We start from the raw sequence: 26,014 nt of genomic DNA on the forward strand, positions 1-26,014 counted from the left end.
ATTTGGTTGTAAAGGCGGAAGAAGGGTAGCTAAGAGGGGTACATAAGGTCAAGGGAGGATTTACTCAAACATATACACAGGTCACTGAAAAGCATCTAGTCTAGAGGGAAGGAAAACTAGTGGGCACATCTCCCCTAGGTGTGCAGGGAAGGGGGTCTTAGAATAGGTGGAAGGATCCCTCTGCATCTGAGACTGAAGGGAAGGAAAGTAAGATCCAAGTGGGGAAGTTCCTACCTGACAGGAGAGTTTTCTTGGGGAAGTGGTAGGAGGCCAGCTTGTCTGTTGAGGAGGGGTGAGGATGGAAGTAGAGGCAGGAGTGGGGAATGGGAGAATGTATGGAGCCAGAGGCATCCCTACAAAGTAGGGAATGGTGCTGAGGACTCTGTTGAGGACAGAGGCATAAATGAGCAATACCAGTAACTTTCTGTGCAGTTCTCTTAAGCTACCTTGGCTGGGTGATGAGGCAGGGAGGCAGATGATTGGATAAAATCCTTGCCTGATAAAAGTTAATGTTAGGAGTTTGTATGAAAGGTGCATCAGATAGATAGGGACTAAGAGTGTTGAGGATACTGGCAGGAGTGATGCTTCCAGGGTGTCAGTTGAAAGGGGAGGATGGACCAGGAGAAAAGGCAGATGTCTCAATGAGATAAAAGATCTTCTAGGGGAGGGGAGTGGGAAGGGAAATTGTGACCCTGGATTGGTGAACTGGTGGTGAATCTTCTAGAGAAGATAATACCAGGGTCCATGGTGTGGCCATGGGAGAGACTACTGAAGAGTCGTCTGGGGCATGGGTCTGGGGGAACTGGATGGATTGCCCGTGTGAAGGCCACCTAAGACTTGGCATTGAGACTACAAGTCAATAGTCTCTTGATGAGTGAGGGGCCATGATTGGAAGGACTGTGGTGACAGCAGCAAGGAGAAGGACAGCCAGATAGCACGGATCTTAAAGGAGGTGGGCTTCACTTTTGTTCTTGTTCTTCTGTGGTCTGGAAGTGGCAAAGGGAGCCAGGGCCCCTCCAAGCCTGAGCTGGGTGCTGTGGGAGAATAAGCAGCCTCTTTTCAAGAGGAGGACTCTGAAAGACTCAACCTGGGGATAGCAGGTCACACATATGTGGTGTTTTGTACAAAGAATTAGGCTAAATCTGGTAAGGTAATTGCATCTGGAAAATTTTCTGTGAATAATGAACACTTTGAAACTCTATCTTCCTAAAATTTCTCCCATTTCATGTAATTTAGGTGTGTTTATCATTTAACCCTCAAAGCACATTGGTGGCGACTGGAAGTATGGACACAACAGCCAAATTGTGGAACATTCAGAATGGCGAGGAAGTTTGCACCTTAAGAGTATGTCATAATGTTAATGAGCCTGTTATTTGTGTTAATTCTTATTTGTGTTTTTGTTACAAAATGAGCTCTAAGTTGGATGTTGTTGAGTTGCTGGTTTTCAGACTGTAGTGGTGAAAGAGTATTCCTACTGGTTTCTGTCTATTCCAAAAGACTTGGGTGGAGGTGCTGGGGAAGTCCAAGGAGCTTTTTATTTTGACTAACTTTAGTCTGCAAAACACATCAACTATAGCTTAGAACCCATCACCATCTCTCTGGATAAAAGGAAAGCAGGTGGAGGCTGGCACTTTTGGAAGAGGCAGAACTGGAGAACCATGCCAAGAGAATCTTTAAAGCGATGGCTGTGAGCACACTCTCCTCTGCCCACTGCTCTTTGAACCATCCTTATCACAAAGTCTGAAATGAGAGAGAGGCAAGTGACCAGAGGGAGAAGGTCAAAGGGCTCTGCCCACAGAGTCAGTGCTGGTGGGGTGTGCTCTTGTGTGTCACCACCATGCGCCCAGCACCTCCCAGTGACCTGCCACCCTCCCCTTCCTCCCGCCCTCCCCTTCCTCCCGCCCTCCCCTTCCTCCCACCCCAGGCCAAGTCACCGCAACAAAAATAGGGTGACCCTATGTTGTAATCAGTGGGAACAGCTGGCTGGGAAATTCAGTTTCCTTGTCCTTTCAAAACTATAAATACATTTTTAAAAACATGATTCGTTTCCTCAGAAAGCTTTTTCTAAGAAAGTTGAAACATGGACCGAGAAAGAAAAAGTTCACCATTTAAAAGTAACAGTAATGGCTTTTCTTTCTTAAATCTGAGCATCTAGCATTATTAGTGTAAGTATACTCTTTCTGTTCTCAGTTCTTTTTCTTTTCTTTTTTTTTAAACAACAACAACAACAACATTACTATCTCTTCTTTCAGGCAAATGTGTAGGGAAAGGCCCCATTAATGCTGCACTTTCAACTAAAATGACTCCTTTTACAGACTGCCTAAGAGCACTGGAAGGGAGGGGTCCTGCTCGGCACACCTGTCTGCGCCAGAGAGTGCGTTTGTTTTGCGTACTTAGAATTCTAATATTCAACTACATGCATTTTTGTCCTTTGAAATCTATCAGAAATATCCAGTTATAAATCAACTTTTCCATTTCTTTGTATTATTTAAAAATATAATTATGTGAATTTACTAAAATAGTGAAGGAATCAAGGGCTATACGTACTCCAACCAGGATCCCCTTATCAGAGTTCCAGAATCTGCTGTACAGAGGGGTTTCTTCCCATTGTCTCACAGTTTGATTCACTAACACTAGACAGTAACGAGCTGAAAGTCAGGCCGAAGGCAGGAATTTATCAATCGATTTCATGTCAAGTTATCCTAATAATTGCCTTTTTAAAAGTAATTAGTTTTATTCCATACACTGTTTACTTTTGCACACCATGCGTTATTAGCCCACGTAGTCCCCAGCTCTGTAGCGTTTCCAAGACAATGTAAAGGACGTCCTCTAGTTTCCCCAAACACAACCTCTTTCTTTTGTTTTTAATCAACATTATTAGGTTAAATGAACCAGCTGTGTGTAAGTCACTAATTTTAGTAAACTCACAGGATTGTGTAGCTAAAACCTAGTTTTTGAACCTTTCCATCACCCCAAAAAGAACCCTGTGCCCACGTGCAGACACTCCCCATCCTCACCCCAGCCAACTGCTGACCTCCCTTCCTAGAGCTCGGCCTTCTCCAGCGTTTCCTTTTAGACTATGATATTGTACACTTGCAGAAATTGTTTTATCTGCTGGTATACTTGACGGTATCTGCTCTTTTTCTAGGGACATTCCGCCGAAATCATCTCGTTGTCATTTAACACCTCAGGAGACAGAATCATCACGGGGTCTTTTGATCATACCGTTGTAGTGTGGGACGCTGATACTGGAAGGTAATTCTTGATTCTTAAGCATTGTTTTAACCTGGATCAGGGGGTTCAGAAAACCCTCTGTTATTTATTAGCTTAAGCTGCTCTCTATTAACTCTGCTTTGGGTTCCATAAAAATAGTACATATTGAAAATGTAAATTAATTCATTCTTTAATGATATTTCTGATTCACAAAATATGTGCATTCTTGGAATTCTGAGCAAATAATGACGAACGGCAACATAAAAGGAGAATGTTAGCAACAGTCTGGTTACATAGCTACTATTTATTCCAGGGATAATCAAATTTCAATGGCTTGTCATTATGTTAGGCATGAATATCATGTATAAATAAAACTCTTAGTTAATTTCCCAAATTTAATTTAGTCCAAGAACTTCAACTTCCTTCCTAATGATTTTTGGTCCTAGTTGCTAGGAAGTTAACTAAATTAGCATATTTGTGTTGGAAAACTGCTCTTGGATTTGTCTGTGATTTAATAGAGGGGCTAATTATCAGGGGTGCCGACCAAGATGTACGCAACAAGAAATGACAGAGAAAGAAGAACCTTTCAGTTACTTGACGTGTGGTTTCTGAACAACCAGGGTGCACTCATCTGGTATAAGAATACTTCTCATGGCCTTTACTATTTGTTACTCATTTCTTTTTGAAATGTTGCCTTAAGTAACATTATTTTGATAGTTTAAAATCCAAGTACATTTTTGTTAAAATGATATTATTTATTTATTTATTTATTTATTTGAGACAGAGTCTTGCTCTGTCGCCCAGGCTGGAGTGCGGTGGCGCAATCTCGGCTCACTGCAAGCTCTGCCTCCCGGGTTCACGCCATTCTCCTGCCTCAGCCTCCCGAGTAGCTGGGACTGCCGGCGCCTGCCGCCATGCCCGGAGAATTTGTTTGTATTTTTAGTAGAGGTGGGTTTTCACCGTATTAGCAAGGATGGTCTTGAACTCCTGATCTTGTGGATCCACAGCCTCGACCTCCCAAAGTGGGAGTGGCTCACACCTGGGATTACAGGTGTGAGCCACTGTGCCTGGCCGAAATTATTAGTAGTTTCTTTTTGAGCACTAGTAAAGCCGTATTTGTTTTGTCATCAAATATATTATTTTATAAAAACCAAAATTTAGATTAGCTTACACAGATAGGCTTGGCCTCGTTATTCATGTGCATATACTGAAGTAAGATATCTTTCACTAACTTTAATTATTTTTTGTGTTGTAGGAAGGTAAATATCTTAATTGGTCATTGTGCTGAGATTAGCAGTGCCTTATTCAACTGGGATTGCTCTCTAATATTAACTGGCTCTATGGACAAAACCTGCATGGTGAGCTAAATAAATAAATATCTTTTTTATATTGTGTCTATACTCTTTACTGTGTCAGATATCCATTGTAACATTAACAAATTTCAAAGGTGATATAAAATTAAGATATTAATGTACAAATAATAATTGGTAATTTTTAAAATTTCAAGTTTTGGATTTTCCATATTTGAAGGAATTGTGATGTAAGCAATTTGAATTTCTTCAAGTATATTAAATATCTTATTTGAGAAGGCATTTTATTTTTATTTAATATCCCACTTTTCATTTATAGAACTTCAATTAGTAGAGTGACCGTCAAGGAGCCTCAAACACAATGTTTCCTTGTCCCTAAGTTTCTATACTTAAAAAATGGTTACTAAGAGATTATACTATGGAATTATCATTTGTTTATGTCACAAATATATTACAATTTTATAATGTACTTTTCATTTTCTGACATTGTCATTTTATATGAAGCTCCTAATCATTTGATGTCTTTCCTACAAAAAGAGCAAAACTCTTCCCCAACCAGTAAAGCATACACGTTGAGATATTTTTTCTTTCTTTAATGTAGTGGCAGATTCTAAATGTCTGACTTTGGTTTTCTCTGTGATTAGGGTGTGCCTTCCTTGATGGCTGGCTGTGGTCTCTGGTCATGAATCAAAGTAAATCTAACCGAACATGCGAGAATTACACAAGTAATTTTTGCACAGTTACTTAACCAGCCCTAAGCATGTCATGAAGACCACTGGCCATCTTCACACTTGAGACAGAAAGTCATAGTCTTTTTTTTGTTTTTTGTTTCTTTTAATTGTAGCTGTGGGATGCTACAAATGGCAAATGTGTGGCAACCTTAACAGGCCATGACGATGAAATACTAGACAGCTGCTTTGATTATACTGGAAAGCTTATTGCAACTGCTTCAGCCGATGGTAGGTGATCTGTTCATACTTTTAATTTTTGGAGAGATTTATGCTTTGCTTGATGACCATGCATGATTCTACACTATGGGTCATTTCTCTGATGACCAGCTATGATTAAAAACCATGTCTCATCTCTGTGGTGACCATGTATGGCACAATAGTATGTCTATATCATAGAGCTGATAACCACATGTAATGTTATACAATGTCTGTGTCACCTGCTAGATAACCAGGTATGTGAGGTCTTTGTCATCTTCTTAATACCTGTATATGATGCTATATTCTGGGTCATCTCCATGATTATTAGTATTATTATTATTTTGAGATGGAGTCTCACTCTATTGCCCAGGATGGAGTGCAGTGGCGTGATCTCAGCTCAATGCAACCTCCGCCTCCCAGGTTCGAGCAATTTTCCTGCCTCAGCCTCCCGAGTAGCTGTGAATACAGGCATGTATCATCATGCCTGGCTAATTTTTGTATTTTTAGTAGAGATGGGACTTCTCCATGTTGGCCACACTGGTCTTGAACTCCTGACCTCAGGTGATCCACCTGCCTTGCCCTCCCAAAGTGCTGGGATTACAGGCGTGAGCCACCGCGCCCGGCTTCCCTGATTATTATGTATGATGTTAGCCTATGTTGGCCTTGTCAACTTAATTGCCATCGATGGTGTTATAATCTCCCTTATAACCACATGTGCTGTTCCACTATGTCTACCACATTTTTGTGATAAGCATACATGATGCTATGCTATACATTGTCTCTTTGATTACCACTGTGATTCTACACTATGAGTCATCTTATTGATAACCATACATGGTGCTATCCTAGGTGTGCTTCAATCCTGTGACAGTCACATGTGATACTACACTATATCTGTCATCTCCCTGTGGCTCACATGTGACATGATATTGTGTCTGTCTTATCGCCCAAGGATCATGTTTATTTCTACACTGTATTTGCATCATCTTGTTGAAAGTTGAATATTATGCTACACTGTGTTTTCAGCTACTCCTTTAAAACCACATTTGATGCTGGGCCATATCTACATCATATCCTTGATAATCATATATGATGCAAAACCATGAGTCATCTTACTGACAAATATGTATGATACTAACACTGTGTCTACATCATGTCATTGAAGCCACATGCAATGCTATATGACGTCTTTATTTTCTCAGTGACAACCACCTGTATGGGTGTACTATGCATGCATCGTGTCCTGGATAACATTTTATGATATTGAACAACAAGTCATTCCCATGACAAACATATATGATGCTGTATTATGTGTCATCTCTTTGACAACCACATGTGATGATTCATAGTGTCTGCACTATTTCCCTGGCAAGTATTTATGATGCGACTCTACGTCTGCAGCATATTCTTGACAAGCATGTGTTAACACTATACACCTTCTACATTATCTCCCTGACAATTTCCTATTTTACACTAAACTATATCTACACCATATCCTTGATAACCACATGGTACTATACTATGTCTCCATCATCCTGTGTCTCCTTGGCAAGCATATGTGATGCTATACTAAGTCTATGTTATATCATGGCATCACATACCATGCGTGATGCTATTCTATGAGGCATAGAATATGAAGTATGAACTATGTGTCATCTTCCTGAAGACACAGATGATGCTAAACTACATCAATACCATCTACCTGATGACCACGTATGAAGCTACACCAAGTCTATGTTATCCATCTGATGACCACATATGATGCTATGTTTTATCTATGTCATGTATCTGACTACTATGTTTTAATTTACACTGTTTGTTATCCTCTTTATAATAATGTATGATAGTATACTATATCTTTATCCTATTCTTTATAACCATGTATGATACTGTTCCATATCTTAGTATTTCTTAGAAATCCATATATGATGCTATAGTATTTATACCTCATTGCCCTGGTCAACATGGTCTGCAGGGTCCACTATATCACATCGCCACCTTTAGAAAGGTGGTGATATTTTATGTATATATCCTATTGGTTCTGTTTTGTACTTATATATATATCCTATTGGTTCTGTTTTATACATATATCCTATTATATTTTATATATATCCTATTGGTTCTGTTTTATCCTATATATAATTATATATGTATATATTATATATATTTATATATTTTTATATATTATATATTTATATGTATTATACTATATTTACCCTATGTATAATTCTGTTTATACTATATATAAATATAAAACCAATAGTATATAAATACACACACACACACATAGTATGTAACCAATATTATATAAGTATACACACACACATATTTATATATGAAGGCTGAGAAGTCTTGCGATATGCCATCTGCAAGCTGGAGAATCAGGAAAATCAGTGGTGTAATTCAGTCCAAGTCTGAAAACCTAAAAACTTGGGGAACCAATGGTGTAACTCTTAGTCTGAGGCCAAAAACTTGAGAGAACTAAGGAGGACACTGGTGTCAGTCTTGGAGTCTGAGGATCTGAGAACCAGGAGCTGCGATGACCGAGGGCCAGAGAAGATGAAGATGGATGTCCCAGCTCCAGAAGAGAGAAGAATTTCAGCCTTCCTCCACCTTTTGTTGTATCTGGGTCCTCAATGGATTGGATGATACCTGCCCACATTGGTGAGGGTGGCTCTTCTTTACTCAGTCTAACACCCTCACAGACACACCCAGAAATAATGTTTTAACAACTACCTGGGTATCCCTTAACACAGTCAAGTTGATGCATAAAATTAACCATCGCAATGCCACACTGTATCTGTGTATAACCTGTTACCCACATATGACACTATACTATATGTGCATTATCTCCCTGATAACCAAATACATTGTCATGATGTTTCTGAGGTATCCTAAAGCATGTGTTATGCCTACCTTATTCATTGGTAGTCATATATGATGTTGTACTATGACAATTTCCTTGATGATCATGTATGATGCTATATAATATATGCATCATGGCCAGGTGTGGTGGCTCATGCCTGTAATTTCAATACTTTGGGAGGCCAAGGTGGGAGGATCGCTTGAGGCCAGGAGTTTGAGGCCAGCCTGGGCAACATAGGGAGACCCCATCATTACAAAATATTAAAACAAAATTAGCCAGGTGTGGTGGCGTGCACCTGTAGAACTAACTACTCAGTATGCTGAGGAAAATAACTTGAGCCTAGGAGTTCAGGGTTACAGTGAACTATGATTATGCCTCTACACTCCAGTCTGAGTGATAGAGCAAGACCCTGTCTCCTTGATGAATATATTCGTTGATGAACACACACACACACACACATGCACACACACACATACACCCCTCATATTCTAGACAGCCATATGTAGTGTTACATTATTTGAAATATATTGGACAACGATGTGTTATGTTATTGCTATATCACCCCTTTAATAACCCCATAAGATGCTATAATATGTTACTTTATACTATTTCTGCATCATATTCGTAATAACCATTTATTACACTAGGCTACAATTAATCTCCAGGACAAACATATATGATACTACACTATGTCTGTGCCATTTGGAAAACAGGGTATGATGATACAATATTTTTGTGTTACTTTCCTGACCACTTAATTTATGATGCTGCGATATGTCTGCTTCATTTTCGTGATAAGCACCTGTGACATTACAATGTATCTGTGTCAAATCCATGGTATCTTCATATGACACAAAATTATATGTCATCACCCAGATACCTTTTTTTTCTGCATCCAATCATCCATGAGACCCCGATGCCTTGTATGGCACTATGGTATGTGTCATCTCCCTGATAATGTATGACACCGCCCTATATCTGCATTATCTCTCTGACAACCTAAGTAAGCTTATACTATTTTTTGAGCCATATCCTTGACAATTGTATATGAAGCTATACTGTGTCTCATCATGTTCTTGACAATGGAAGAAACTATGCTATGCTTGCATATATTTAAGAATCATGTATAATGTTATATATATGTGTGTATATATACATGTGTATATGTATACCCATACATATATATGTATATATACACACATACATACTATGTGTATATATACATATATATGCATGTATATATATTATATATTATATATATAATATATAATGTTTATATATTTATGTATATACATGCATATATATAACATTATACATGATTATATATTATGTGTATATATATTACATTCCGAGATACTGGGAATTAGAACTTCAACGTATGAATTTTAAAAGGACACAATTCAGCATACAATATCACATATGACATACTGTGTATTTGCTTCTTCTGCCTGAAGACTGAATATTATTTTATGTTTTTATAATCTTCTTGAAGCCACTTAAATTACACTGTAACTTCATCATGCCCTTTGCAAAGGACTGTGCTACACCTTATGGGTGACACAGCCTAGTTATTTAAGGATGATGCTACAATATATTTACTTTGTCTCCCTGATGATCATTTTATTTGTAAGAACATGTTTTCATCCTCTCCTTGGCAACAACTTGTAATTCTCCACTATGTCTGTGTCATTGCCTTGATAACCACATGTACTCTTTCTGTATCATCTTTCTGACTACCACATATGGTGCTGTATAACATGTGTTTTATATCCCTGATAGCCACATGTGATGCTGTCTTATCTCTTACCTCTCTGTAGGACAGATGTATGAGATTACACTATGTCTACGTCATCTCCCTGATGGCCACAAATGGCAGCTGCATTACATGTGTGCCATCTCCCTGACCACATATGCCCCTACGCTGTCTGATTCATCTTTCTTATGACCATGTATCCTGCTTCACTACGTGTAGATCCTTTCATGACAACAGTTTTTGGCTCTGTGCCATGTCTGTGTGTGTCTATGTGTCCATACTATGCTACACTATGCTCTGCTCTGCTATGCCATATCATACCATACCATACTATACTGACTTATGTGTATACATTGTCTTTTTTGGAACCAAGCATAATGTTACATTCTGCCTCATCTCCATGGTCAACATGTATGATGTTATGCGATATCGAGGTCATCTTCTTTCTCTTTTTCTTTTTTCTTTGAGACAGAGTCTCGCTCTGTTGCCCAGGCTGGAGTGCAGTGGCATGATCTTGGCTCACTGCAACCTCCACCTCCCAGGTTCAAGCGATTCTCCTGCCTCAGCCTCCCGAGTTACGTCACGTTCTTGGTAATCATGTGTGATGTTATCCAGTGTGTTATCTCTTTGATCACTGGATGTGATGCTAAACTATGCCTGTGTTATCTGCTGTCAACAATATGTTATGCTACATACTGTGTTCCTTATCTTCTTGATGATCATATATAATGCTGCACTGTCTGGTATGTCTGTTTCATATCACTGGAGGCCTGGACATTGCTACACTTTGTCTTCATCATCTCAGTGATGACCGCCTATTGCGCTTCATTTGTATTCTTCATTTCCTTGAAAACAGAAATGTTTTCCTATGTCTATGTCACCTTGTTGAAAACCACACCTAAGCTATACTGCTGTCATCCCCTACCTGTTAATCATGTAGGATGGTATATTCTGGGTTATCTCCTTGGTGATCATACAAAAGGCTGCCATGTGTCTGCAATGATAAAGATGCTAATTGTGGACTGTGCTCATATGTTTGCATCTGTGTGTCTTAGACAACTATGTATGCTATAATATCACTCCAAATCTCCTTGGCAACCATATGTGATGCCACATTTTGGGTCCTGTCACTGATGGTCATGTTTGGTGCCCCAAGACATCTGCATCATCTCTGACCGCTATGTGTTGTACAATATTATCACTGCGTATAGCATCCTAAATGCTACAAAGGAGCGTGTAACATTTGACAAGCATGTATATTGCTAAACTATTTCTCTGTCATCTCCTTTACAATCGCAATCATGTATGAGTCTGTATTATATCTGAATCATCTCCTAGATAACAAAGTGACGTGCAATTTTAGGATTCATCTTTCAGAACCACACATGAGAAGATCATCTTCTTGATGATGATTTGTGACACTGTCCTTTGCTTGGGTCTTGGTATCACCACATATTGTGTTAAAACACAACTGCATGACATCATTCATATCCACATGTGATGTTATACTATGTGTACTTCATTTCCTTAAAAACTATAGATGATATTATACGAAGTTATCGCCTTTATAACCATGTGTTATACCTCCCTATTTCTGAGTCATCACCTTGATAACCACACGTGACATTATACTGTCCCTTTCATCATGGGTAATGCTTTTGTCCTTAGTAACCACATATGATGCCTGCTGTTTATACGGACCAGCTCCTTTGTGATATTTATGATGCCATAATATAGGTTATTTCCATGAGGAAAACCTACAGTGCTATGTTTGTGTAAGTCATCTCCTTGATATTCATGTATAATGGTGTCCTATGTGCCATTTTAAAATTACCATATGTGATGGTACTCTACGTGTACATCATCCCACTGATAACCATGTGATACTGTAAGTGTGTCATCTCCTTGGAACTGGGTATGGTTCTAAAATCAATCTTTGTAGAGTCCTTGTACACCACATATATCCCTGCACTATGCGTATGTCATGCTCTTGATGGCCACTAGTATGCTACAGTGTCTCTGTCATCTCCCTGATCATCATGTATGACATTACAACATGTCTACACCTTCTGCCAGAAGACAGTCATCCTATCTATCTATCTATCTATCTATCTATCTATCTATCTAATCTATTGAGAGAGTCATCTCTCTCTCTCTTTCTCTACATTAGGTCTACTCATGTTCCTAAAGGCCTTTATAATGCAACAGTATTTCTGTGGCATTTCTTTGATAAACATGTAGGACCTCACATCACATCTGTGTCTACCTCATTTACTTTATAACCATGAGTGACACTGTACTATGTCTGCACCACCTCCTTGATAAACAAATATGGTGCTATACTGCATCTTCATCATCTTTATAACCATGTATGATCTTGGAACCTGGTCTTTTCCCTGATCCCGTACTGAGGATTATCCTATATTTTGGGTCATTTCTCTGACCATAATGTATGATGCTATAATATGTCTACAGCATAAACTTGATAACCATGGATGGTGCTGTAATACTACATGCACCATCTCTTTGATAACCACAAACGATGCTCTACTATGTGTACCACATCTCCTTTACAATCATTGATGATCTATGTTATTTGTCACCACTTTGATTACTACTTATGATTCTACACTGAGCCATCATGTTGATATCCATATATGATGCCACTCTGTGTCATCTCTTTGAAAACTATGTATGATGTTACACTCTGTGGACCTTACATCCAAGAAGACTATATATGATGTTACACTAGATTATGTCATCTCCCTTATCCCCCCATTTGGCATTATATTGTCTGTCTTCCTCATCTCACTGATGATCACTTATGAGGATACATGATGTCTGCTTCACTGTCTGCATTAATATGTATTGTGCTACATCTTATCAGAGTCATTACCTTGAAAACCACCCACAATGCTACATGTTTTCATCACCATCTTGAAATTTATGCTGGATTCAATACGATATCTGTCTTAGATACTGTTGCACTAATGTATGTCATCCCTTTGCCAATCACATGATATGTTTGCATCATTGATAATCATATATAATTCTAGGCTATAACCCACCATGACAAACACATACCATGCTATACTATGTCTGTATCACCTTTTAACATACTACATATGTTGTTACATTATGACTTTTTCACCTCCTTGAGAGCCATGTGTGATACTGCTGTACTATGGCTAAACTTCCTGATGACAGTGATGCTACATAATGTCTGCATCATACCCTTGACAAAACATATGGTGCCACCCTCTGTCTGCATCATAATTTTATTAAGTATGTGTTATGGTATAGTATTACTGCAGCACACTTTGACAAATATATGATGCTCTGCTTTAATTCATGTCGTGTAGTGATGTAAACTATATTTGCATCCTTTACTTGATGACGATATATGATGCTATACTATGATTTTATTATTTCCACAATATTCTCAAATGACAATCTATTATGGGTCATCTTTTTGATGGTAACGTATGGTGTTACTCTATGTATGTGTCATCAAGTTAAGTACCATGTATATGCTATTCTATGTATGCCTCTTTTTCTTGATATCCATAAAGTATGCTAATTTATGGGTCAGTTTCCTGATGACCATGTTTGATGCTGGAAGATGTCTGCATTATCTCTTTGAACATCAAGTGGGATTAATACTGTAACTATGTCTTTTCTGCGATGACCCTGTGTGATGCTAAACTATTTATGTGATACCTCCTTGACAATAACCTCTGATAATCATCTCCCTGAGAATGATGTGTGATGCTGTAACATACTCTGTCTATAGTAAATCCTGTGATATTAGACTCTATTTGGGTCTTCTTAATAACACTGAATATATGTACTATGTTTCATCTCACTACTCCCAGTTATTATACTACAATATAATTGTCTCCATCAACCATATGCAATGCTATCTTATGTGTCATATCCTTAATAGCCATATACAATGCTACACTATATCTACTTCCTCTTCTTGATAACCACATGCAATGTTATACTATTGTCTATATCATGTCCTTGAAAACTCCTTATGGTATTGTGCTGTAGTTCATCTCATTTAGGACAGTTTATAATACTACAATGTTTGTGCCGTCACCTTGAAAGTTACATATGATTATACATTATTTCTGCATATTTTAACTATAGCTATTTCATCAGTCACGTATTTCTAATGAACATCTGTGACATTTAAACCTTTGTGATTTCCCTGGCAACCATGTATGATGCAACATTATGTCTTCGTTGTCTTACTGAGACCCTGTATGACTATTACCCGAAAAATAATATACTGCTACACTATGTCTAATATGTAATTATCTCCTTGACAACCACGTATGGTTACATGCCATGTCTGCATTGTTTTTAACAGCAATACATGAATTTGTACTATGTATGCATCAATTTTAAAATAACTATGCATGATATTATGAGTAATCTCACCAGTGACAGTATTTGAGGCTGCAAGATATCTGTGTTATCACCTTGACAACTATATATGGTGCCACACTATATGTGCAAAATCTGCTTGAGAGGTACATATGATGCTGTTATGACTGCATTATCTCTTTGATAACTATGTATAATGTTTAAACCAAGGTTGTTCTCTTTGATAGTCACATATTATGAATGTCCATGTGCATGTCATCTACTTGAAAACCAAGTATGATGCTATACTATTTCTCTGTCATCTCCTTGATAACCTTGTAGAGTGCCATACTATTCTGCATCATCTTCTGGACAATTACACATGATAATCATGGATATATGTCATATCCATGATGGCCATGTATACTATGTTATTTGGGTATCATCTTTTGTAGTCCACATATGACCCTACACGATGTCTCCATTATTTTCTTGATGATCATATGTGATGCTACACTATGTCTTTTTCATCTACCTGAACTTGACAATGATCACACCTCAGGCTATACTATGTCTGCATTATCTCCTTTAAATCCTCATGTGATGTACAGCATGTCTGCATTAACATTCAGACTCCTGTGTAGGTACTACTATACATCCGGATCATCTTATTGATGATCATGTATGATGCTATACTGTGTATGTGTCAGCTCCGTAATTCTGACCTATGTCTGTATAATCTCCTTGTCAACAATGTATGACACTACACTATATCTGCATTATCTCCTTGATAACCACATTTGACCCTACAGTACATTTATGTCATCTCTCTGACCACATGTGACACTAAGCTATGTCTGTGTCATCTCCCTCATGGCCATGCATGACATTACTGTATGTCTACATCTGTGTTGACCACATATGACACTACATTATATCTGTGTCACCCCCTGTGATATGTGTCATGCTGAATTATGACCATGTCATTGCTTGGCAATCATATATGAGAATACATTATGTCTACACTATCGTCTCTTTGACAGGCACATATTTCTGTCTGATTCCTCTGATGACTACATTCCTCTGATTCTTCCGATTCCTCTGATGACTACATGTGGTGACTCGACATCATGTCTGCATAAACTCCTTGACAGCCATTTAAGAGATTCTGGAAGTTCATCCATTCACTAATGGACAATTTAAGTTGTTTTTATATCTTGGCTACTGTGACTAATACTGCAATGAGCATGAGGGTTCAGATATCTCTTCAAGTTACTGATTTTATTTTCTTTGGATATGTACCCAGTAGAGGGATTGCTGGATTGTATGGTAGCTCTATTTTAATTTTTTTTTGAGGAGCCTTCATACTGTTTTCCATAATGGCTGTATCAATTAGCATTCCCACTAGCAACATTCAAGGGTTTCTTTTTCTCTACACATTTGCTAACATTTTAAAATCTCTTGTCTTTTTGACAATAACCATCCTAAGTACAGGTGATATTTCACTGTGGTTTTGATATACATTTCTCTCATGATTAGTGGAATGAGCACCTTTTCATATGTACCTGTTGGCCATTAATACGTCTTCTTTGGAAAAATCTATGGAGGTTCTTTGCCCATTTTTATTTTTTGCTATTGAGTTGTGTGAACTACATTTAGGATGTTAACCCCTTATCACATATGTGATTTACAAACATTTTCTCCCATTTCATGGGTTGCCTTTTCATTTTTAAAATTATTTTCTTGGCTGTGCAGTAGCCTTTACTTTCATGTGGTCCCACTTGTTTATTTTTGCTTTTGTTGCCTGTGCTTTTGGTGTCATGTCCAAAAAGTCATTGCCAAGACCAGTGTCAAGGTGCCTTTTATATTGTCTTCTAGAAGTTATACAGTTTCGTATCTTGTGTTTGTCTTTAATTTATTTAGGGTTAATTTTTGTAAATAGTGTGATATTCTTCAGGATGTGGATATCCAATTTTGCTAGCACCATTTATTAAAGAGTTTTTCTTTCTCCATTGTGTACTTTTGATGCCTTTGTTAAAGATTAGTTGACCATATATGTGTGAGTTTATTTTTAGCCTTTCTGTTGGTCTATGTGTCTGTTTTTATGCCAGTACTATTTTGATTACTATAGCTTTGTAGTATAGCCAAGATATGGGAACAACCAAAGTGTTCATTGACAGATAAATGGATAAATAAATGTGATATATATATAGTAAAATACTTTTATTTTCACCATAAAAGAAGAAAACATTGCCATTTGTGACAATATGGATGAACCTGGAGGATTTAAGTGAAATAAACCAGACACAAAAGGACAAAATACTATATGATATACTTTGATGTGGAATCTAAAAAAGTTGAACTTATGAAGATAGAGTAGGAGGGTGACTACTAGGGGTCAAGGGGTGGGAAAAATGGGGAGATGTCGGTCAAAGGGCACAAACTTAGGTTATAAGAGGAACAGGTTCTGGGGTCTCAAGTATAGCATGGGTGGTGGTGGATGTGCCAATTAACTCAATTTTGATGCCATTACACAATATATTTGTATATAAAATCATCATGTTGTACAATTTGAATATATATAATTTTTATTTGTCAAAACTAAACATTTTAAAAAAGTACTTATAAGAAATTTTTTTTAGACAGCAGTTCTTCTCTTTTATTCAATATAATGATTGTATAACTACATTCCCTGTATGCCTCAAAATCTCTTATAAAGGTCAATATTTGCTGGATAGACAAACTTGGAGTTGCAGAACTTAGATATGTGATTTTCTGGCTGAGGGGTTATGAGCAAGGTTTTTATTTTTATTTATTTATTTATTTATTTTTAAATTTAAGTTCTAGAATGCATGTGCAGAACGTGCAGGTTTGTTACATGGGTATACATGTGCCATGGTGGTTTGCTGCACCTATCAATCCTAGGTTTTAAGCCCTGCATACATTAGGTATTTGTCCTAATGCTTTCTCTCCCCTTTCTCGTCTTGCCCCTACCCCCAGACAGACCCTGGTGTGTGATATTCCCCTCCCTGTGTCCATGTGTTCTCATTATTCACCTTCCACTTATGAGTGAGAACTTGCAGTGTTTGGTTTTCTGTTCCTGTGTTAGTCTGCTGAGAATAATGGCTTCCAGCTTCATCCATGTCTCTGCAAAGAACATGAACTCATTCTTTTTTATGGCTGCAGCGACATTTTTGGATACAAAAATTCTGGCAAAAATGGAAACACCTTGTGACTAACATACTTTTAAGCAGTCACATATCCTTTATGTTATAATCAGGTGTAGAATTTTATTGGTGATTTATTGTAATTACACAGTATTTCATTGTCTCCTTCAAAATTACATTTGCATGCTTGCTGTCTTACTTGCTAGGACTTTTCAAAGGTGATCCCTTGCTCATACACGTAAGTCTTCCTTATACCCTAGAATGTAAATATCCTGAGGCTGGAGAATTTAATTGTTTTAAATAACTATTTACTTTTTTTTATCTTCTCATAGATCCTGGCTTTTAATAACCATACCTTAAGTGTAATTAATCCACCCCTCTCATTTTAAATATCATTATTGATAGAAATAATTAACTCAACAATATGTATCAAAATATCTACTTTGTGCCAGAATTGTTTTAGGAATATGGGATATTTGAGTGAACAAAAGAGACAGGGATCCCTGCCTTCATGGAGTTACGTTGTGAAGGGAGAGGCAGACAATATGTAACACCATACTCATATCTTGTATAGAATGCTAGATTACATGGAATGTTTGACTGTATAGAATGTTAGAAGTCGGTGCACACTAAGGGGGGATAAAAAAGGTAGAATTAAAGAATCAGGATTATTAGGGTGAATGAGAATAAAATTAAGCTCAATTCTAGTTTTATTTTCTATATAATCTGGTATTTGCTCTGGCCGTGATTCTATTCTTCCCTTGTTTGATAAAACATTGCTTTGAAAATCTCTCTCTCTCTCTCTCTCTCTCTCTTTTTTTTTCCTTTTGCATGCTTTGTAAACTTCTTCTCATTCTAGGAATGAGAAGTCTTTCTAGGAAGTCTTGATGTTTACAATGATCTTTTTTTATTTATCTCTGGTCTTTGCTCCTAATTCCCTTCTTAAAATTTAGATCTCATCTAATAGTTACCTGTGCAGCAACATCTATCTATGTATCTATGTATCTATGTATCTATGTATCTATCTATCTATCTATCTACTTTTTCTTCTTTATTGGAATTATTCTGAAGGCTGATTTTTTTTGTTTCTTTAGTTGTATCCCTATCTGTAAAAAAATTACAGTTTCAGGCCATATTATTTCTGAGTTTTCTGAAGTTTAGAAATATAGTTTTATAAAATTTAAAGTGTAGATCTATGCAGGACATTCTCTTTCATGTTATTGACTCTGAAACCAAATTGGTCACTTCCCTTTGAGGCTTTTGAAATGTCCAACTGAATTTCAAGTTATATGTTTTTAAATTACATTAATTCTAAAATAGCAAGTTTTATCATTTTTCTACTTCCTCATGAAGTTGACATTGTCAGAAAGGCAAGTAAAAAAAATTTATTACAGTATTTTACTTTTCTCTGGATGCAAATCAAGTACCTACAATTTTGTATCCTTGCTATATTTTACTACTATGTAAAGCTATAATTAGAGATTTTAAAAAGCAGTCTTCATCTGGCAAGGCAAATTATAACTTTTCTTCTAACAAAAATTTTACTACTCATGTTTTTCTCTTTCAATACTTATTTATTTAACTTATTCATCCTTTACTTATAAGGAAATGTCCATAGTACTTACTCCACCCATTTCTCCATCCATCCATCCATCATCCATCCATCCATCCATCCATCCATCCATCCATCCATCCATCCATCATCCATCCATCCATCCATTCATCCATCCATCCTACAGCTATTTATTGAATGGCTACTATAGGCCTGGCACTTTTGGTCGCTGGAGGCAGAGCAGGAACAAAGTGTTCGATTAGGTTTTTCTGTGGAAAAGGGTTTTTGAAGCCTGTTTTTTACCTGTTGAGTAGCGGCTGATGCTTCTTCTTGGGATGTTCCTTGTGCACCTTGCAGAAACTCAGACTCACACCTAGTATATCATGCTGGTCTTGCTGCTTATTTCATCACCTGCCTCTTGAAACTTGCTCTAATTCCTCTTTTTCTCTTAAAGGTTTTTCTTTCTGGATTCCTGTTTCTTGCTCTCTTTTCTACCTTGGAATACATTATTTCTTCTAATAAGCTCAGGGCTACTGGGGAGCTCCCTCTCGCCCTCTCCTGCAGTGGCACCAGCAGGCATTTAGAGTATTAAGTATCTGGCTCTCACCACCGGCAAGAAGATGAACTTAGCACAGAGCTCGTGTGTCAGGGGGATAGATATTTATACAATGCAGAGTCTTTTATCCAAAGTTCTGTATTTAAGATGAATTTATATATATCCCTACCCCTCTCAAAAAGGAACAGCAAGAATTTTCAGTGCTGCCACAAGAAAATGCATTGCCAAACTGGAAGGCCATGAAGGTGAAATTTCAAAGGTGAGTTGCTTTCTCATTTGGAGGAGTTTATTTACTTTCAAAAAATACAGAGCAGGGCGTGGGTGCAGTGCCTCATACCTATAATCCCAGCACTTTGAGAAGAAGAGGTGAGAAGATTGCTTGAGGCCAGGAGTTCAAGACCAACCTGGGCAACATAAGGATACCACATCTCTACAAAAAACCAAAAAAAGTCAGCTGCGCGTGGTGTCACACATCTGTAGTCCCACCTACCCTGGAGGCTGAGGCAGGAGGATCGCTTGAGCCCAGGAAGTCAAGGCTGTAGTGAGATGTGATTGCACCACTGCATTCCAGCTTGGGTGACAGAGCAAGACCCTATCTCAAATTAAAAAAGCAAAAAGCGCATGCTCATTATGAATAGGTCTACTGGAACTGAAGTACTAAAATTTGTTCAATTGTCTCATTTTTTTTTTTCTAGAAATCACTCACCTAAAGACTTTATTTTTAACTGTGCCCTCAAACTTAGCATAATAATGATTTCTAAAACCTCTTAAAAAGTATGGAGCAACATTCTCTTCCACTCTCAGCAAAAGATTTAGCTAGCTCAAAATACTTAATACAGCAATTTAAGGAGCGTGTAAAGTGCTTTTCCTGGTTCCAATAAACACATAAGTTTATGTTGTGCAAAAAATATGCTGTGCAGCAAGTGTCAAGTGTTCTGTAAGTTAGATGCAATTGAGGAAGTAGTTCCTGGAAATACGTAACACCTAAAATATAAAATTATCCACTTTGAAACTACAAAGCTGTATCTTAGGATTTTGTATAAACATTCCCCAAAAGATCATTCACAGAGCAGGCCCACCTAGTCAGTGATCTGAAGTTTAGATGTATCATCAGAACTTGGTGGCTCTCACCTCCCAGCTCAGCCCAATCCCTTGGTTGCCTGTCTGAGATCAGATGTGTTCCTGCTTTGTAAAATATCAGCTTGATGATTTTAGGTTTCTGAAGGCTCCATCTAGACCCTGGAACTCTGCCCCATGCTGTGCTCTCGGCTCTTCTGCCTCTGCACCTACAGCTGGTGATCATTGCCCTCTGGCTGGTCAGTGGTGGTCTCCAGGGCATGCAGACTATGGCCTCTTCATAAGCTGGGAGGCTTATGGATGGCAGGAGGGGATGGAAAAGTGGGGTGTGGGTGTGGGAGGCAGGACGAGGAGGAAGCCTGGCCCACGTTTCTAAGTGTCTGACTAGGTAGCTATTGATACATCTGGTGTGTCCCCTCCACAAGTAAACATCTATTTTCATGAATGAGTGACTATAAAGAATTCTCTAGTGCTATTTTATTAAATTTTATGCTTTTTAAGTGAACATATTGGCATCTGGTAAGGGCATTTCTATGGGGTGCAAAGCTAAAGTATTCAGTCATTCAGCAAACATTTTTAGAGAGTGTCCACTATGCTGGGCATTGCACAGCCACTGGTAACACAGTGATAAAAACAGAAATGGCCCTGCCCTCCTCAAATCTTCATTGACGAGATGGCCCGAATCACTGTCTTCCGGTGATTAGAGAGGGATGTAAGCATGATGCCCAAAGGAAAGCAGGACTCACAGGCTCCTCTAATGGTCACTCAGATACCAACTGGCCACACCTGGCACATGGGAGGCACAGAAGGTTATTTATGGAAAATGCTATACTTGGGGTGGCAGTAGATGAGAACTTCCTTTCTTGTAGGTTCTAACATTCACTTATTCTGTGGCACAGATTAGAGAAGGATCTGTGTGCTTTTTTGTTTTTTATTTATTTTAATTTATTATTATTATTTTAATTTATTATTATTCTTTTTTTGAGACGGAGTCTTGCTCTGTCACCCAGGCTGGAGTGCAGTGGCATGATCTCAGCTCACTTCAACCTCCACCTCCCGGGTTCAAGCGATTCTGCTGCCTCAGCCTCCCCAGTAGCTGGAATTATAGGTGTGCGCCACCACACCTGGCTACTTTTTGTGTTTTTAGTAGAGATGGGGTTTCGCCACGTTGGTCAGGCAGTCTTGAACTCCTGACCTCAGGTGATCCACCTGACTTGGCCTCCCAAAGTGCTGGGATGACAGGCCTGAGCCACCACCCCCCGCCTGGATCTGTGTGCTTTTGACCACAAAGACAACACCAGGGTTTGGCTATGAAGGATCCTGACTCGGGTGTTCATTCACACCAGGGCCCTGCGTCTTTGCATGGAGAAGGGCATCATGCATCTTTGGAAAGAAGCTGGGTGGGGAATACTCAAATTATATGGATGCTTTGGTCTTTATGCTTAAAAATGTATGGAGTAGGCAATTAAATTTTCTCTCTGGATTTTAATTTCCATGTATTAATCCCTGCAATATTTTTTTTTCCATCATGAAGAAATTGTTCTATGCAAGAATAAATACCAGACTAGGAAGGTGACATGTGCTTAGTAATGTCCTCTTTTTGCTGATAAGAAATGTGTTTGGAACCATTACACAAAGCTGTGATCATTTTTCTTTCTTTTTTGCAGATTTCTTTCAACCCTCAAGGGAACCGTCTTCTAACTGGCAGCTCTGACAAAACGGCTAGAATCTGGGATGCTCAGACTGGCCAGTGCCTCCAAGTTCTTGAGGGGCACACTGATGAAATCTTTTCATGTACTTTCAACTATAAAGGCAACATAGTCATTACAGGTATGGAAGACATCAACACCATAGACTCATTTTTTCTTGATTGGCTGTTAGAGGTTCCAAGCTGAATACTAACAGGAGTTCATCCCCATTCCCTACCTCTTTTCTACAGTCACTAGCTCATCTTGGCCTGCCCTCATATTTTCATTATTTAATTTTAGTTTTATGAGGACCTGCAAGAGTGAGCTCTGCCATTGACTATAGTAAGGCTTTGTGAACTTTGAATTTTATTTGCTCTAGATAAGGTAATAATTTATCTAGATTTAGTAACCTTACTGGTTACTAAATTTCCCCAGGTGTTGTATATCAATTGAATGGTTGATAGTTAGTCAGCCAGGCACATTGGCTCATGCCAGCAATGTCAGTGCTTTGAGAGGCTGAGGCAGAAAGAATGCTTGAGGCCAGCCTGGGCAACATAGTGAGACCCTGTCTCTACAAAAAATAGAGCATTAGCTGGGCATGGTGGCATGCACCTGTAGTCCCAGCTGCTCAGGAGGCTGAGGCTGGAGGAGCACTTGAGCCAAGGAGTTGGAGGCTTCGATGAGCTATGATCATGCCACTGTACTCCAGTCTGGGTGACAGAGTAAGACCCTGTCTCAAGAAAAAAATTCAGTTTATGGCAGTAAGTGTTAGTAACCAAAAGAAGTCAGGATCAAAATTCTCCCTAGCTGGCTTTACAGCCCATTAGAGATTTATTCTCTGAGCAGAGTTGTTTTCTCCCCTGCTAAAGCACTAATGTTTGGGGGGAAAAGAACATGTATTAACAGTTTTTCAACCATTAACAGTTTATGGTGAATTAATAATATTAGCAACTTTTCATAAGAAAAGGGTAGCTTAGATTGTGGAAGGGGGAGAAAAATGACAAGGTGATGGTATCATGTTAGTGCAGTGGCTCGAGGGGAGGCCTTGGCAGGGAACGGGTGCCACAGTGGTGTGGAGTAGGGTGCCCTAAGTGAGCACGGAAGACCGGATCTGCCTAAGTACCAGTGATTCTCATTGTGTTGAGCAAATTTAAAAATTACTGGTCTAATAAGTTAAATGCCACAGGCCCAAGGTTGGCTTTACATATTGGCTAATTAGGTGGTTTCCTAGTCAGGTAAGTTCAGGGGTGCTGAGAATTATCTCCCCTTACCACCTAGAATGCCTCCCCAGTCTACTTAATCATAGACAGTTTCCAAAATCACAGGGCTTATGATCTTCAAAATCTTCGGGCTTATGATTTTCAAGTGTTAACTAAAACGTAGGTACTTCGAAAACACTGGGAACATAAGCCATAGATTTTTGTTGTCAACACAATATCGAATACTTCTCCTTGAGGAGAAAAGAGGTGAAGGGCTATGATGGAGGGCACAGGGCGCTCTTGCAGGGAGTGAGAAAGAAGGAAGACCAGCCTTTCCTAGTTCACATGGCCTCATGTGAGGCTGGCTCTGCAGTACCTCTTCCCTCAACCAGTTTTCACAGAGGACCCTGGAGGGTTTAGCAGAAGAAATTTTGTTGTTGTGCCTTGCTTTGGTGCCGGCACATACATTCCTGAGTGCTTCTAAGATGCCACTGAGTAATTTAGTGTATCCCAAAGCACCAAAGTGCTTAACGTTGGCTCACTAGACAACAGAGCCTATTAGAATGGGGTGACACTTCTCTCTTGCCATCGATAGAGCAACCACTTTATTTGAAAGAGTCTACTCTATTTTCCGAGTGGACGCCAGTGTGATTAACTGCAGGCATTTTGTAGTGGACTGCCTGAGGCTGGGTTTAGAATCACAAAGAAAATGGCAGAAAAGTAGCTGGCATGGTCTTTACATTTTTTAAAACATGAAGTGTCGTTTTGTGAGATATGGTTTTTATAGGCTTTCCTAGTTCCTAAGGCACCCACACTTCTTATACTGATGTTATGTGCCTAGTCCCTGAAGGTGAGAAAACCAGTAGTGCCCACTGATGATGAGAAAACTCCCCTAAAATTTTGAATGGTGGTATGTCCTGCCTCCTCCTAAGCTTATCACCCAAACCTGGAGATATTCAAAGTTACTGTATTTCCACTGGGTGGTGATGTTTGAGGGGACGGCAGAGGGGATGGCTGAGGTGGCTGCATCCCCAAGTTCTCTCCCATTCTAAGAAGCCATGAATCTTGCTAGTGTAAGTAAGCAGTGTACCTGCTTAATTTACAACTAGCTGGTATTGTGAAAAAAAAAAAAAAAATCACTACTTCAAAAGTGCCTGAGCTGCTCAGGGACTCTGCAGCTAGGCGCGGAGAACCTAGCCCATTTAGCACATTGCTAATTACCAATGGCCCAGAAAATGTCAACCTGCAGAAAGAGAGAATGAGGTGAATGAAGTGAAGAAAAAAATAACTGTGAAATCTGTTTTATTAGGCAGCAAGGATAATACCTGTAGGATATGGCGTTGACTGAACGAAGCTGGTCAGTGAGCAACCTTGCTAGCAATGGTAATCCAGAACTGGAACTTCACAGACAGCAGCTCATTTAATATTTCTTACACTTTCTCTTTTTCTACAAGTCAACTATTTATACAACTGTCCTTTATTTCACGGATATGACCATTAAACATGACAAAGTTATGCCACTCCAATATTATTTGATGGAGATGGCAGGACACAGTGTAATGTTTGGCTAATGCCACCAGTTATTTCTGTTGTGTTTGTTTTTTGAAAGCATTATGATACTGAAAAAGGAAACCAGAGTAACTTAGCAACGTGTCTCCTGGATTTTACTTTGAAGCCTATTGTTATAATTTCTGTTGAATAAAGTGTTTGGAGGAAATTCCTTGTACATCTGTATTTATGATGTATGTTTTTAGGGTGAAGTAAGGGAAATAATGTGGATCTTATTTAATAGCAAATATCTTCTGTATTGATACATTGAAAAAAATGTTGGCAGGTTTATTTCTAAGGAAAAGTTAAACAGAATATTCAGACTATTGCATTTGAAAATCTGGGTAGGGCCAGGTGCCGTGGCTCACACATGTAATCCCAGTGCCTTGGGAGGCTGAGGCAGGTGGATCACTTGAGGTCAGGAGTTCGAGACCAGCCTGGCCAACAGGGTGAAACCCCATCTCTACCAAAACTACAAAAAAAAAAAAAAAAAAAAAAAATTAGGCGGGCGTGGCGGTGGGTGCCTGTAGTCCCAGCTACTCGGAAGACTGGGGCAGGAGAATTGCTTGAACCCAGGAGGCAGAGGTTGCAGTGAGCCGAAATCGTGCCAGTACACTCCAGGCTGGGTGACAGAGCGAGATGCCGTTCTCACATACACACTAAATAAAATAAATAAATAAATAAATAAATAAATAAATAAATAAATACAATCTGGGTGGAAAACGATTGAAGCATGAGAGAAAATGATCAAATGCCAACCTTAGTACTGCTGAAATATTTTA

At 38.6% G+C, this 26,014-nt stretch overlaps 1 protein-coding gene across 1 annotated transcript in view; it reads left to right on the forward strand.

Moving 5' to 3' along the window:
- DAW1 (dynein assembly factor with WD repeats 1) overlaps positions 1 to 25,386 on the forward strand; it is a 57,622-nt gene extending 32,236 nt beyond the window's left edge. Inside the window, exons 7-13 of the mRNA XM_007966517.3 lie at positions 1,237 to 1,344; positions 3,149 to 3,255; positions 4,469 to 4,571; positions 5,368 to 5,482; positions 19,903 to 19,979; positions 22,465 to 22,627; positions 24,994 to 25,386. Coding sequence (XP_007964708.3) covers positions 1,237 to 1,344; positions 3,149 to 3,255; positions 4,469 to 4,571; positions 5,368 to 5,482; positions 19,903 to 19,979; positions 22,465 to 22,627; positions 24,994 to 25,028 — 708 coding nt within the window. The 3' untranslated portion in view covers positions 25,029 to 25,386. The remainder of the gene's footprint in view (positions 1 to 1,236; positions 1,345 to 3,148; positions 3,256 to 4,468; positions 4,572 to 5,367; positions 5,483 to 19,902; positions 19,980 to 22,464; positions 22,628 to 24,993) is intronic.
- Positions 25,387 to 26,014: the final 628 nt, after the last annotated feature.

Source organism: Chlorocebus sabaeus, chromosome 10 (genome assembly GCF_047675955.1).
Source record: "Chlorocebus sabaeus isolate Y175 chromosome 10, mChlSab1.0.hap1, whole genome shotgun sequence".
Lineage (NCBI taxonomy): Eukaryota > Metazoa > Chordata > Mammalia > Primates > Cercopithecidae > Chlorocebus > Chlorocebus sabaeus.